General features: G+C 52.1%; 1 protein-coding gene and 1 pseudogene across 2 annotated transcripts; both read right to left on the reverse strand.

The window, feature by feature from the left end:
- Nucleotides 1–5180: 5180 nt before the first annotated feature.
- LOC118603342 lies at nucleotides 5181–5299 on the reverse strand (annotated as a pseudogene).
- Nucleotides 5300–7006: 1707 nt separating this feature from the next.
- Nucleotides 7007–13736, reverse strand: SLC35E4 (solute carrier family 35 member E4). Of its 2 annotated transcripts, XM_036221013.1 has the most exons (3): nucleotides 12441–13736; nucleotides 9945–10043; nucleotides 7007–7975 (listed from the first exon to the last, which is right to left on the reverse strand). In XM_036221013.1, exons 1-3 carry the CDS (start codon nucleotides 13057–13059, stop codon nucleotides 7542–7544), a joined length of 1152 nt encoding a protein of 383 aa, XP_036076906.1. In that variant the 5' UTR covers nucleotides 13060–13736; the 3' UTR covers nucleotides 7007–7541. The 2 variants fall into 2 exon arrangements, with proteins under 2 accessions (XP_036076906.1, XP_015991194.2); XM_016135708.2 differs by lacking the exon at nucleotides 9945–10043 and having other exon boundaries at nucleotides 12441–13731.
- Nucleotides 13737–15755: the final 2019 nt, after the last annotated feature.

A 15755-nucleotide genomic window follows, 5' to 3' on the forward strand; every position in this document is an offset into this window, starting at 1 on the left:
TCCTACTCCTCGAACCTGAAAGACAGGGCTGCTCTTAGAGTTCTTTCTTTCTATTTCTAGTTCATAGTTCCAAGATTCACACTGCCTTTGAGCCCAGGCCAGGAAATACAGGAACAAAAAACAGGAAACTCATCGCAAGATTGTTTATACTTCAAGTTCTGATCTTTTCCCAACCCACCTGCTACCATTTCTTCAGATCCCTCAGATAGCTAGCTGCCTTATGCATTCTGTCCAGGCTGGGGTCCAGGGTTTTAGTTGCATTCAGGGGGAAGGACAGACTATACTTACTCTTTTTTTTTTTTTTCCTACTTACTGTATCTTATTCAATTGTATCTTATTCAACTGTTTCTTATTCAATTCACACTGAAATTGAACTGGAACTCTAAGAAATTTATTTTTGAAAACATGCTCATTTGTGGAAAAAGGAAAACAAATATGGTCCATCTACAATACTATCTTCAAGCTGTAACCAAGTCAACATTTGATATTGTATATATTTCCTTTCTTCTATACATTTTTTAATAGTTGAGAAAATATAATGTTGGATCGTACTTAAATTTTTTTTTTTTTTTTTTTTTTTAATATTTAGGATTGGATGTAGTGAGACCAGTATTTTACATGTTTAGTTGAAGAGATTGAAGTTGAAGTTTCTTGAGAGGGTCTAGGTCCTTTTCCCAAACAGTTCACTCTGTTCTTTCCAGACTGAGAGTGGCTCTTTACTTAGACAACCTAGGAAAAGAAAGGTCATGTTGGAGTTTTAATGCAATCCTGACATAGGAAAGAATGAAATGGCCCTCACGGCCCAACAACCCTGCTTGGAGAAGAGATCCCAGGCCTCTGTTTGATTTCATGAACCTTTAACTTATTCCAAAAGTGAAGAATCTCTTTATGATGAATTGAAGTCAATTAAATTTGGCTTGAGAAGTTTCCGTGAAATTAATAATACCCTGTAGATAAATAGGGACATGCTGGTGGCCCTGGGGATTTCCCTGAATGACCTCTGCTGAGATAGGGATCTGATTACAAATCACAGGGACAGGTAGCTCTTGACCCTGAAATACACAGCCCTCCTTACCTATCCTGGAATGTAAGTCCAAATACCCTAAGAAACTATCAACCTGCACCTCTGGACTGAGGACCTGTATCACTTAGGAAGGAGCTTGTGATGAGAGTCAAGAGGGGTGGAATTTCATCCTCCTTTGTGACTTCGCGCAGACCCTGGAGTTTTCCTGGAATTCTGACCACCCTGTAAAATAGGAGTCAATGCCCTCCATGGTGGCCATAAGAATGTGTCTCTCAGACCTCCAATTACAGAAAACAAAATTGATCAAGGGCCTCAACTGTGGCATTCTGAAATCCATCACCATGTTTATGCTGTGACTAGACTTCCCTCAGGCTCCTTCTAGCCAGTTCCTGAGTATAACAGGGATACTGGGCGTATTAAGGTAGCCCAATCTAGGGATACATGGAACTCTTGTGATTGGCTTCTTTGCTTCAAGAACTCTGAGGCCTTACCAGACCTTCCTTAGACTACATCGTGGTCAAGAATACTTCCACCTGACCTACCTTCTCTCTCTCTTCTGTGGAGTCAGACTTGCATCATACATGTCTCACAGCTCTCCCAGCCTTTCCAGCTCCCTTCGCATTTTCTTTTATAAGTGTTTGCCATCATAAAATCATTACACTTTTAATCCCATCTTGGTGTTTGCTTCTCAGAGGACCTGGACTAACATACCATTCTAACCACTTCTCAGAGGTGCCAAGAATCACTCAAAAGTAGAAGGTTCTTAACATAAATCTCTCTAGACTCCCTCTTGGCAAAATATTTATATTGCCTTTCCCATGAAGAAAAAAATGTTTTGCTGACTAAGCTAGGGGATACCCAGCTGGTGCCTTCTTACAGTAAGTACTCCCCGTGAAATTGGGCCAGAACCTGCATACCCCCATAACTTTGTACCCTGGCTTTGTTCTTCATAGCAGAATGAGGTGCAGGAAATGGCAGAATCCCAAGAATTAGGAAATGATGTCCTAGCCCAGCGGCTCTCTCTTCGTGCAAGATCATTGCTATGGTCTGAAAGTATCCCACCAGAACTCATATGTTGAAAACCTAATGCCCAAGGTGACGGTATTAGGAGGTGGGGACTTTGAGAGATGATTAGGTGATGAAGGCATGAGAGTCATGAATGGGATTTGTATCCTTATAAATGGGGGTCCAGAGAGCCAGCTTGTCCTTCCTGCCATGTAAGGATATGATGAAGTATGTAGCCCAGAAGAGGGCTCTCATCCAACCGTGCTTCTGATAGCAGACTTCTAGCCTCCAGAACTGTGAGAAATAAATTTCTCTGTTGTTTATAAACCACCCTGTCTGTGGCATTTTGTTACAACAGCCTGAACAGACTGAGACAGCCCTCTTGGTTTTTCCTCCTCTTTAAGCTTCAGTTTCCTCACATCTATCATCAGGATTGAACTAGATCTTTGGTTTTCAAATAGGGTTACTGGAAAATTTGGTAGAAGTACCTCAAGGGTGAGGAGGTTCCTGGTTTATCTAGGGCAACACTGCTTTGGCTTTTTTATATTGGGCTCCAGCATAAGATGCATGGACAAAGGTTCTTCCACCAGAGAAAGTTTAAACACACAAAGAGAAATGCCCAGCGCAGGCGGCAGGTACTGCGGGGCCAGTATCTACCCAGCTGGGATGCTGGAATGCTTAGAAAAGGAGGGAAAATGCAGAAGGAAGCCTAGATATGGTAAGGTTCTACCAGGCACAGAGAATAGGAGTGACCTCATAGCTAGAGGGGTTACGGAGAGTGGACTTGAAAACAGAGCATCCAGGGGTTCAGATACCAGACCAAAAGCTCAGGCATTCTGTCTGCAGTAGGGAGCAGAGAAAGAAGCCTACAGCCCTCGTGGAGCAAACATTTGCCAAGGAAAGGTCTGCTGTGGGCCAAGATTGTACAGTACTGTGTCGGGGAGGATTCAGAGGTGTGACTGACAAGATCCTACCATGGAGCAGGAAGCTCTCGAGCTAATTCCCCATGGCCCCAAGCTATGTCCTCAATCACTCACTCAACAAACATTTACCGATGTGCTAACCAGCCTCAGAGATGACCTCAACGACCATCTGGTATTTTCTAATACTGCCTGGTATTCATGCCCTTGTGTAGTCAGGGTGGGAGGGCCCGCATCAAATAGGATTGACTTGTGTACCAATAAGATATTAGGGAAATGATGATGTTAGAATTAAATAATAAATGACTATTAGAGAAGTGAGTGTGACTTTGAAATTGGGTCAAAAAAGATATTGTGGTTTATTGCTCTCTTGAATCACTCACTCTGGTGAAAGCCAACCACCATGTCATAAGGAGCCCTTAGGAAAGGTCCACATGGCCTCCTGCCAACAGCCATGTGAATGACCCATCTTGAAAGTGGACCCTCCAGCCCCAGTCTAGCCTTCATATGTCTGCAGCCCTGGCTGACATCTTGACTATAACCTTGTAACAGACCCTGAGCCAAAACTATTCCACTAAGCCAGTCCCAAATCCTCGTCCCACAGAAACTGAGATAACTGATATTTGTCATTTTAAGCCATAATGTTTAGGGATAATTTGCTACCTCCAATCAATACAACTGATGGTACTCTGTACTGTGCCCAAGACACTGTCTCTACTGTCATCTGCTCACCTGGACCACAACAATATCTCTTCCCTGTTCTCCCTGCTTCCTGTCTCAAGCCTCCTTCACATAGGACCCAGACCAAACTGAAGATCTAGTATCAAGAAATTTATTTAACTTTTGAAATTTATTGCCTGCTCAAAACCTACCATGGCTCTCTATTGTATCTTGTGTTATTTCCAGGAAATATTTGCAACCGGGCAGGAACAGTCTGAGTTTCTGGCTGATTTGAGAGCAAGCAGAGTAGGAAGCAAAAGTCCTTGTTTGCTCTGGTCTCTGGAATGACAATCCAAGGGCCCTCTGGGGAGGGTGGGAGAGGCCCCTGGCAGCCAGGGCTAAGACAAGGCAGCAGCTTTGTTCTGAGTCTACAATGGCAGGATGCCCAGCATAGGCTCAGCTTCCCTGGCTTCCTCCAAGGCAGAGGGCAAGAGGGTGGGAGCTGGGGCATCCATCCTGCTCTACTCAGGAAACAGCATGTCCTGGGGGCTCTCAGTGTGGAGTGGAAGGCTGGAGGTGAAGGAGCTGGAGGTATCTGCGGTGAGTCAGTTTGTTAACATTTCTTGAAGACCTGTTAGGTTCCAGGCACTGTTGCTAAGCACTTGCAGCCTCCTGGAGCAAGACAGGGTTAGGTTCTACTGCTGCCCCCACCTCACACACAGAAGCCCAGGGCCACACAGCTTAGATAAACCAGAGCTTGGATTTAACCCCAGGTCTGGCCCCTGCTCTTGACTAGTATTCTCTTCCACTTACTCCAACTGTGCCAGGCACTGTGCCAATGCTGTGGTGACAGCGATGAGCAGGACAGTTGTCGCAGCACTTCCAGAGCCCAGTCCAGTGAAGAGGTGATAAACCAGTTCTGAGAGTGGGATGTACATCGGGTTCTGCCTGGAGAAGTGCAGGGAGCTGGGGTGACATTTAACTTAGCTTGCTGTGGGGCCGGACAGGGGTAAGAGCAGGGAAGAGCTTCCCAAGGAAGGTAAAATCTGTTATCCTGAGGAGAAGTCTTCCCAGAAGGGAATGAGCACAGAAACTGAGGCTCAGAGAGCCGAAGTGACTTGCCTGAGGGACCAGGACTAGTGAGAGGCAGAGCCTAGAAGGACAGTGGCCCGTCAATGGGAATCATGTGCTAAGCCCTTCTCTCTAGTTATCCTGGTGATCCTTACTCCCGACGAGACTGTGAAGTCAGAAGAGACCAGACAGGTCACACAGAGAGGAAGACCAGACAGGACACAAACCCAGGCTTTCAGACTCCCAGTCTAGCGCTCTCTGTGCCCACTGCTGGGAGGAGTGCTAGATAGTCCTAAGTCTGGTGACAAGCCAGCCCCCAGGCCAAGCACAGTTCCAATTCCCCTGATGCCACGCCTCCACAACCACCAGGGGCTGGCTCTGATCTGATGAGAGGTTCACCCTTTTTTTTTTTTTTTTTTTTTAAGGCGAGGCAACCCTTGGTTGACCTCACAAATTGCAAGGACCTTGTCAGTTTACAATCCCTTATTTTTTAGTTCTTATGCCTACAGCGCCTGGTCTTCCTAGGTGGTCTCCCATCCAAGTACTAACCAGGCTTGACCCTGCTTAGCTTCCAAGATCAGATGGGATCGGGCTTGTTCAGGATGGTATGGCCATAGGGGGAGTTTCATTCTTAAGCCAAGCATTCGGTGTGACCCAGGAGCCAGGGTGAAGTGCTAAAGGGAGGCTCCCGCTGTGGCAGTAGACTCCTTTGAATGAGGAAAGGTCCTGAGTATAAAGAAGGCTCTACCCACCCAAAGCCGCCTGTCCTCTGTCTTGTCTGGCCAAGGCTCAGAGTGGACTCTAGAGGTCCCTAGGCTGTATAGGGATGGGCTGAGCGAACGTCATCTCTGACTCACAGGGACGGCGGGTGGTAAGTGACTGGTCCCACTTCCCCTCCTGGGCGGAGGCCAGGACCAGGAAACCCTGCCTGTCTTCTCTGGGGCAGGTGACTCACAGGCCCTTCCTGCCTTTACCCCTAGCCTTGGGCTCACCCCTCATGCAGCCCTGTCTGGCACTGGCTGGCAGAGTGGTCCTCCATGAATTTAGGCTGTGTGAAAGAATGAATGATTCCTAAGTCCCAGGCCTCCTAGACCCCACCTTCTGCCTAGTCTGGCTCTCATCCTCACACAGAGAGGGGAAACCATCCCCACTTTCCAGATGGGCTTGGAGCCTCAGAAAGAGTAGATAATAGGACGATAGCCCAAGATGGGGACCAAGCCAGCTGACACCATCACTCCTCTTCTCCCCTGGCCCTGCCCACCAGGCTCCTCATTGAACCCTCTCCATGGGGACCATCAGCCGCATTTTGCAGATATAGAAACTGAGGCCGAGAGAAGGGAGGCTGCCTACCTAAGGCACACAGTGAGATGGTCAGAGCAGGATTAGGTTCCTGTTCTCTGAACCCAGGTGGGGTCTTTGTGGTTTTTAATAGGCAGCCTCCAGCAGAGGCGGGGGTGGGTGGTGGTGGGGGGTGGAGTTAAGTGCACAGAGCCAAGGAAAGGATGAGAGAGGAGAAATGATGAAGCTGAGTTTAGCCAGCCAGTCAGGGAGGCTCTGGGCTAGTTCTAAGGGTTGAGAACACTGTCCTAGGTTCTCCACTTGGCAGGCCCACTTCCCTGCAAGGCCCCTGAGTCAGCCTGCTAGGTGCCCCCACAGAGTGCCCCCTATTCCATGAAGCCACCCCGATTCCTTGCCCTCTGAACCCACAGCCCTGGCCATGGCCCCTTGTCCAGACCCTTTTTTCATCAGGCTTCCTTTTTTGGTTTTTCTTTTAAAGGAGAGTTGCATGTTAGAGTTTTCTCCTCCAAGCAAGGATTTAGTCATGAAAAGGAGAGACAATACCAAGCAGAGGGAACAGCACGTGCAAAGGTCCCTGTGAGCGGGCCTGGCATCATGGGGGACCTGAAGGAAGTTGGAAGGTGGAGCCCAAGAAGAGAAGAAGTGAGACTGCAGGAGACTGGTGAGGCCACAGGGGCCAGATCCCAAGGGCCTTGTGATCTGGAGCAGAAAGTTCTGACTTTGTCCCAAGAGCTGTGTGGAGCCACAGAAGGCATGTATTTTAGAAAGGACCCTCTGGGGCTGTGTGGAAGATGGAGTGGAAGGCCCAGAGTAGAGCAGGGAGGAAGCCACTGCCACGATCCAGAAGATGGGCAATGGCAGCCTGGCCAGCGGAGGGACTTTAGAGAATAAGACTCAGTTGGGGGCCTGCACAGGACATGGTGGATGAGGGAGGATGTTCTTGTCCCTCTGTGGGTGGTTAGTGGCCAGTGGGCCCATTGCTCTCCCTCTATTTCCTTGGCTATAACCGTGAGGAATGACACAGGTGTACAAGCAAAAATAGTTTATTTGAGGACGGAAGATCCAAAATTGGGGGGCCCAGGGGCGAGGCCACAGCAGCTGCCAGGAGTTGGCGCAGAGGACCCCCCTCCCTCGGGGAGCCCAGCAACAAAGGAGCCCCTCCCTGGGCCCTCTAGCTGCCTCCCCCACTTTGTGGAGGAAGGATTGTGCAACTGCCGAGAATCGTCATTGTCATCAGAACACGGTGAGGTTCTCAAAATTTGGCCAGCAATTTTCAGCATAGTAGTTGATATTAATAATAATTACTCTGACAAGCACAGTGAGCGTGCCAGGCTTGGACCCACCATCCAGTGGTGAGTGGGGTCTGTGATGAGGAGACACAGGCAGGGACAGGTGGGTCTCTCTGGGAGGCCCCATTCCAGCCTTCAAGGTGGCCCTTCCCGAAGGCACCTCTCTCTCCCATGGTTCCAGCAGCTGCCTGCTCTCCACTTTTCCCATGGCCACTGGCCAAGGTTGGATTCAGGCTGGGGCTGTTCCAAGTGGCTCATGCGCTCTCCCAGGTCTCAAAGACCCTTGTCAGTCTGGTCCCTCCGCCAGAAGCCCCGGCGGGCAGCCCAGGAGGCCACGAACTCGCAGTTGTGGTAAAGAAACATTCCTGAAAGGGTGAGTGCAATGCCAACGTAGCTGAGGGAGCTGAGGCGACTGCCAAACAGGAGTCGGGACAGGACGAGGTTGCCCACGACAGTGAGGTTTCCCAGGACGTGGACGGTGAGAGCAGAGGTGAGGGCCAGCAGGGAGAAGCTGGCCAGGTTGTAGAGCACGGACAGGAGGCAGCTAAGCAGGATGCAGGCCCAGAGGCGGGAGTCGGTGGGAGCAGGCGGCAGTGCCACACCAGCCTCCAGCACCAGGGCCGCACCTGCCAGCAGGCAGAAGCTGGGCAGGGAGGTGGCGTACAGCAGGGTCACTGCATCCAGCCTCTCCTCCTGCAGCAGGGCACCTGCAACCAGGACGGCAGCCATCAGCACCTGGTGGGAGGACAAGCCCCACTCGGCCAACCTGGCATGACCTACAAGGCCCATCCCCCAGGAAGCCTGCCCAACCCCTCTGGCAGAGCTAGTGGCTCCTGCTCCGTAAAGTAACGGTCGGGAATCTGGAATCAGATGGCCTGGGATGTGACTTGCATCCACTCCTTACTAGCTATGACCTGGCACTTACCTTCTGGAGGCCTAGGTTCCCTCACATGCAAAGCTGGATGATAATAAAACCTAATACACAGGTTTTTTGTAAAGATTAAAATAGATAATGTGCATAAAGTCCTTATAAGGTAAGTGCTCAGTTACTGTAAAAAGATAAAATAAAATGAACAAGCTCATTATCCCCCACTTCAAACTGCCTTCCATTGGCTGAAACAAGAACCTGCTTGTGATATCCGAATTACCAATAAACATAAAATATGGCTCAAAATAAAAATCTTCAGGGGCTCCCCAGGGGAAAACTATTGTGGGTTCTAAATGAGCTTTGAAGGCCCTGCACCAAGTGGCCCCGACCCACCTTTCTTGGCCTCAGCCCTTATCACACCCACTACCCCACAGTGCAGTTCCCACCATCGCAGCAGAGACAGGCCAGCAGAAGGCCCCAGCTCTGCCACTTACTAGCTACATTAGAGAGAGAGAGAGAGAGAGAGAGAGAGAGAGAGAGAGAGAGAGAGAGAGAGAGATTGAGAGAGAGAGAGAGAGAGAGATTGAGAGATTTAAAATAATAAGTTGTTTGAGTCAAATGTTGGGTCCATTCATTGCTTCATTCACTTATGACCATTGGGATGACAAAGGAACAATAAAAAAAGTCATCGTTTGCGCTTGGCTGTCACTCACTAATCAGTATCTTCTGCTAACAACATTGGGGTTTATAGAGGAGAATTTAGGACTAAGAGGAAATCTTTTTGCTTTGCAAGGAAAGAGGGGATCCTACCACTTTGCGTATGTGTGAATGCATGCCTCTGTGTATGTGTGCGTGCATGTGTGCATGTGTGCGTGTGTGAGTGCACACATGTGTACACGTTACCACCCAGCCAGTTTACAAAGGAAGTGCTGGTGCTCATCGTCAAAATCAGACACTGCTCAGGTGAATGGTAGTATTTGCACAAGGGCAATGACGGTTTGGGGCCTTGTCCAAATTTTAGTGGAGAGAAATGAGTAATGGATCTAAAGATTGCATTTTCTGACACACACTTTCCAAAAAGCCACAGAGGAGCTTACTCATAGGCTATGCTTAGAATAGGAAATCTTAACTTCTCTCTCGATTTCATTCTGATGTTTTTTGGCTTTGTTCTCTAGGCAACAGTCCCTCAGGCTAGAGCATTTCTAGAAATGAACAGATAATTAAAATGCCTCCTGCTCATTCCCTCCAAATATAGTACTGTTATGAGCGGTCCGTGACCTCATATCAAAGATCCAATCACTAGAAGGTGTTTAGAATTTCAGATGAACTTCACCCAGGAAGGTCTGAACCTCCTCACCCAGCCCCTGTGCCTGTTCTGCATCCCACCCACCCAGCCCTCTGCCTTGCAGCCCAGGGAAAGTGTGATGATCCTCTGCCAGAGGTGACTCACCCCACCGAGGGCCTCCAAAATGCCAGCTTGTCATCCTGCCTCTTCAGCGACCCCTTTTCTGTCAGCAACCCCCAACCTTCCTTTTCAACTTCTCCTTCAAAGGTATTTTTGTTTCAGCATCTGAAAATGCCCAAGCTTCTGCCACATGTAGACAGATATGTTTCCTGGACCCTATTCTGGGGCTACTGGTTTATTACATCCTTACCTCTTTCACTAGCTGTGCAATATCGGGCAAGTCAGCCTCCCTAAGCTTTCTTATGTGTAGCATGGGGAGGGTGACAACACCCCTCCCCACAACGCACACAAAGCTGTGTAACGTACTGAGCACAGGGCCTGATGCCCAGTGGTAACTGCTCACCATGACAGCTGTCTCGATCCTCCACACTCTGCTCCTGTTGGCTGACATCCTGTGCCCTGGCACAGCCTGTTTCCTGCTCCCAGAATGCCCTTTCCTGCTCTGTGTATAAAGAACGGGCACAGCATAGACACATAGTGAGGGATAGCGTTTGCTACTATTATTACATTATCGTTATTGTCTTCACTGCACGCTTCCTCCCCTAGGCAGCCTTCTCTGCTTTCCTCTAGAAATAACTGTTCCCATCACACCTTGGCTCTAGAGCTTCTCTCCTGTCATTGTGACCTCTGTTTCTGAGTGTCTCCCCACCAGCCTGAGAGCTCAGAGGACAGGGATCAGGTCAGGCTGCTCTAATGTAGGTGAGTGCAGCTGAGAATAAGCTCTACAAGCTGGCTCCCCACTTCCCAGCCTTTCTGTGAGTGGGAGGTTGGCATCACTCCTTTCCCCGTGTATTCCCCTGGGTCTGCAACTGGCTCAGATAGGAATGAGGCTGCTGGATGCCTGGGGGCTCCTCTTCCTGAACTCACATCTTCTGCTCCCGTGAAGTCTGCTCTCAAGATAGGAGCTGGTGTCAGCCATTTACACTCTAGTCTGAATCTGGCCCTGAAGCCTTTCCTGAAACCTCATCTTATGCAAAACCCATGTCACCCCCCTGCTCCAATCTGTTTCTCCCTTCTCTGCCAGATGCCTATCTCTGTTGGTGGGGCCTCTAGCTTCCTAAGTTCTCTCCTTAGCACCCTGAGCCATATAGCCTAATCGGCCTACCAATTCTGCTGTCAGAGCCATTAATATATTCACCATTAAGGTGTACCTGCCCTGTGCTAGGCCACAGGCCTGGTGCTGGGGTGAAGATGTCCTAAGCCAGTCTATGGCCTCTCAGAGCTCCTGTCTGATGGGAGGCAGGCAGGTAACCAAGTGGATAAAAAATAGGGCATTTGGTCCTAATTCAGGAAGCAGAAGGTGTTGTGGGAGTCTAGAGCAAGCACCCAACCCACCTTAGGGGCCAGGCAGTTGACACAGGAGGGATGGAGGGAACTGGCATAAGCCAAAGTGGCCTAATGCCAAGCACCTGCCACTCTCGTGCCCATGTGCCTGAGGCCTGGCCTGCCGTAGCCCATCCTGTAGACCAGGGCTCCTTCTGGGTGAGGCATGTTGTGAGGCTTAAGGCTGGGGCCGTTCTAGACTTGTGACCCTGTCTGGGGTAGAGGTGGCAGGGTCGGTGCACCCCTAGGGTCAGGTTTCCTACAGCCCAGAACTCAGGCCCAAGCTCAATCACCAGCTCTCATGTAACCTGAGGGCAAAAATAGAACTGGGCTTCGGGCCTGCCACAGGGCCCAGGAGGATAGGGACAAGGCCTCCAGGTCTTGTCTCTGAAGATACCAGGGCAGGGCTGAACTCTGATTTCAACCTTCCATGGCTGCAAGCCACCCCCAACCCAGCCCAGTGCCCCCTTCCTTCTCCCAGGTCTGGGTCTCAGAATCTCAGAGCTGGACGGGAGGGAAAGGAAGAGGCCTCTGGGCCTCCATCAACTCAAACACTCTTCCACTGAACAGATGGGGAAACTGAGGCCCAGGAAAAACCTGGACCTGCCCAAGGTCATCCAGCAAGTATGATCAAAGGTGTGCCTGGAACCCTGGCCTCACCACCCTGGGTGGGTACCCTGGCCTCCCTCACATCTCTCTTGCGTTTAGGCAGAGGGAAGTTGAGGTCTGTGACTCAGATGCCCCTCAGAAGGACAGGCAGGGAGACGGCCTCCACCCTGCGGCAGTGATTTAGCAGGCTAGTCCTAGAGCCTCCACCCCACCCTTTGCCCAGAGTCCCCCTGTTTTCTTTCATCAGAGGTAAGGTGACCCTAGGAAAATCACATACCTCTCTGGGTCTTAGTTCCACCCTCTATAAAATGGTGGTTGCCATGACTACTCAAGGTCAACACCCAGTACAGGGCCTGCTACACTGCAGCTCCCGGTAAACATGAACCCTTCCCAGATTCAGCCAAACTCCTGGCCTTCCGAATCCCAGCTCAAGGCCTTGTCCTCTTTCTCTTTCCCTGGTCCCCACTATCAGGCCTCCCTCTGAGTCCACAGCCTTATTCCACATCTTGGTCAGAATGCAGATTGACTGCCTAGGTTCAATTCTTACCTCTACTGCTCACTGGCCACATGGCGGAGGGCAAGCAAGCCCCTCTAGCTGTCAAATGGGGACAAGATAGTGACTTCCTTGATCAGGGCAGTATGGAGATCCAGCAAGATAAAGAGACAAAATAGGGGACACAGATCAATGGCAACTATTATTAAATACTAGTTGGGCTTCTAAAGCCTGTTTGGGGCCTGGAACTCACTGAGCTGTTGGCCCTTTCTGAGTCTCAGTTTCTGCCTCTTCCAAAGCTGTTAGGCTCAGTTTCTTCATCTATAAAATGGGATACCAGTCATACCCCTAACAGGGCCATCCCGGCCTCATACCCACCCTGATTCCCACCTCCTCAGTGACCCAAGCACTCACTCTGCTGAATGGACTTGAGGCCACGGAGGCAGGTGGCCGCCAGCAGGAAGCCACAGCCAGCGGGAGGTGTCCGGAGCTCACCAGCCAGGCTGCAGGCAGCCCCCAGGCAGAGTGGGCCCATGGCAGCAAACTGCAGCGGGTGGTGGCGACGGCCGAGCAGCAGCGCTGACAGGGCCAGGGTGATCAGTGGTGTGGTAGTAGTGGCCAGCTGTGCCAGGTCCAAGGGCACAGCACTCAGGCCCACGTTGCCGCAGGCCATCGAGGTGCCGAAGGTAAGGCTGAGCAGCAGTACTTGCCGGTGAGTACCACGGGGCATGGGGTGCTGTGCCCCCCGGTAGCATGCCAGTGCGGCTGCCAGCATGTGCAGTGCTGAGAGCAGTAGGGGCCTCCCAAAGCCATGCACTGTGAAAATCCACTTGTTGAGGCTGGACATGCTGGCTCCTGCCAGCAGCCATACCAGTGCTGCTATGGCCACCCGGGCCCGGCCAGGCCGCCCGAGAGTCTGGGGGGTAGCATGGGGCCACTCGGGGGACCCGGCCACCAGAGCACCGCCAGCCACTGCCACTGGCTCAACAGAGGTCATCCTGCTGTCATATTGCTCCAGAGGACAGCGGCACATCCGTACCAGTGGGGCTGGAGCAGGAGGCGAGCTCTCAGTGACCAGTTCTGGGCCACCAGAGAGCCCTCCTTAGAACCAGTCCAGATCCTGGGTCCTCAGATCCCGGCCCTCTTCTCAGACAGGTGAGAAAACCACTTCTTGTGTCACGCCTGCGCCAGCGAGGTCCAAGAGCTATATGCTCTGTTCCCAGCCCAGGCAGGATAGAATCCAGGTCGTGGTTCCTGGGATGCCAGGTTCTCTGGTGCTCAAGCCTGGACTAGTAAGCTCCGGGCACCTCTGCTCAGTGCCTGGTGAAGTCTCCACTCTTCTCCTTGCCTAGTGCCCATGCTATCCTTAGATGGAATCTTCCTTCCTTTGCTTCTACGGTCCAGACTCAGGATTTCTTGATCGTTAAGGACGTGCCCAGGCCTGGCAGGGGTGATCCAGGCTCCTGCGCCCAGTGGTGTCCGGTGGTGCCCAGGGATCGCAGCTCGCTGCCTTCGACAGTGCCTAGTCCCTGCGGCTGACACCCCGGCCCGCACGGAGAGCTCGGCTCGGCTCGAGCAGGGCCTGCCCCCCCGGCTCTGGCTACTGGCGGCTCCGGCTACTGGCGGCTCCGGCTGCAGCTGCGGCTGTGGCTGTGATTCCGGCAGCAGCTACCCGCCCGCTCCAGCTCCAGCCCCGCCTGCGGGGCGAGGCCCCGAGCTCTTGGCTCCGCCTCTGCTGCCACAGCCTGAGCCCCACCCGGAAAGTTGGGCTGAGCCTCCGGCCCCGCCCCCGGAGCACGGAGGATGTCTCGCTCCGCCCCCTCGCCAGCCTTTCTCAGCCCCTCCTGGGTCGGCTTTGCATTCCCTCCATCGGCTGACCCCGCCCCCTCTAGGTTTAGTGGTCAGCCTGTCTGTCCCCCTTCACCCCACTCGTAGGCGATCAGGCCCCTCCCCACCCAGAGCCAAGGCGAGTCCTCAGAGATCAAATGAAGGTGGGAAACAGTGGGGAATTTTTCCAAGAGCGTGATAAAACCTCCCATCTTCACAGGAGACTCCATTTTATAGGACCCCACCCCCCTTCTCCCCTCCCCCCGCCCCGCCCCGCGGCCCCTCTCCAGGGACTCCTATCCCAGGGCCTGTCTCTGAACCGTCCGATCTCTGACTACAGTTATCCCATGGGACCTCAGTATCCAGAAGAGTTGGACCACGGGCCCCTTAAAGCTCCTCCTAGTCCCAGCACCTCCTCCCTCTCCCAGGCCAAGGAGGGCCCCTCGAGGCAGGCAGAGAGAAGCTGAATCATCAAGGCCACCACAGTTCTGGAAGGAGGGTACCGCTGGCTAGCACCCGTCCCTGGCCAGCAGCCCCTGTTCCATCTCCTGGCACTCAGAGCTGAGTCACAATTGGACCTTCTGGGGTTCCACCCTCTGCCCCGAGCCTTGGCAGGACAAAGAGCCCTGGATAGGCTGGGAGGCAGGGTAGCTGCCACCAAGCCCTTGCCCTTTCTTGGGTCTGGGGGTTCCCATCTGAACGACGATGCCCCAGGGCAACACAAGCTGATAGATTCGAGTCCCGGCCCTGGCCTCTCTGAACTCCCAACCAGGTGCTCAGTGCCGGCTACAAGCCTCTTTCCTGACATCGTGCTTTCTTCTCTGAGGAAGCTCCTGCCCACTGGACACGGCCCACCCCTAGTCTTTGATAACGGCAACCTCTGGAGGAACAAGACCTCAAAGGGCGGCCACTTAGGCCAGTCTGAGGCGCCCTCTGGCGGTCAGACTGCGGAATGGCTGCAAGTGTCCCCCAACCCCATACAATCCTTGGACTCGATCGAATTTAAAGGCCCAGCCTCTCTGGAGAGGCTCAGGAATCCGCGTTTTTACATTTGCCTCTGGTGATTCTGACCCCTTCTGGAGCCTAAACTGTATGGCAGGGGATTCCCAGGTCAAAGTCCAAAATATGAGGGTATATAGACAGGGTTTCACCAGGAGGGATTTTGGGAGGGAAACTGAGGCAGTCAAGGGGGGCATGCCCCTCCCCCTACATTTCCTGAATAAGAGGAATCAGGGCCCTCTAAGGGGTATATTTTTTGTGGGATTCTGTCAGTTTCCAGCAAGTTTCCTTTAATAACAATAATAATAATCTTTAAAAATAATAAACACCCTCATCCCTGCGCTGGGCTGGGAGTTGTGGCAGTGAAAATCTGTCCATACCTCCTGCGAGACTGCCACAAAGCTGCTCCCGCCTGCCCTGCCTAGTGAGGGGTGGGCTATGAGGAGTGAGGATTAACCAATATGATGAGGCCTGGGTGACTTGGTGGGATGGAGAGAGCTGCACACGTAAGGGTGGAGGCAGGGGGAGGCTGAGGGCAGAACCCAAAGCAGATGACCCAGCAGATAATCCCAGATGGGAGTCCAGAAGGGCCAGGGTGCAGAAAGACATGACACCACTGGCTGCCGAGGACAGAGGCTCCAACCCATGCACTGCACACTTATCCCTGGAGCTGGATGCTGCAGAGAGCTTGGTGAGGGGAAGAAATCAATGTGCCCAGGGTTGTGGAGTGGGATTTAGAAAAGGTCTGTCTGGCTCCAGAGCCCCAGTTTTTAACCTGGGCTCTCCAAAGGTTATTCTGTTGTGAGAGAATGGGGAGTGAGGTGCCCAACTTCACGGAGAGCAGCAGTGGGCCTCTTCTCACTCTTTGGGGCCACATGAAAGCCCAGAGCAACCCAGAGCACC

This window comes from Rousettus aegyptiacus, unplaced genomic scaffold (genome assembly GCF_014176215.1).
Source record: "Rousettus aegyptiacus isolate mRouAeg1 unplaced genomic scaffold, mRouAeg1.p scaffold_m13_p_5, whole genome shotgun sequence".
NCBI lineage: Eukaryota > Metazoa > Chordata > Mammalia > Chiroptera > Pteropodidae > Rousettus > Rousettus aegyptiacus.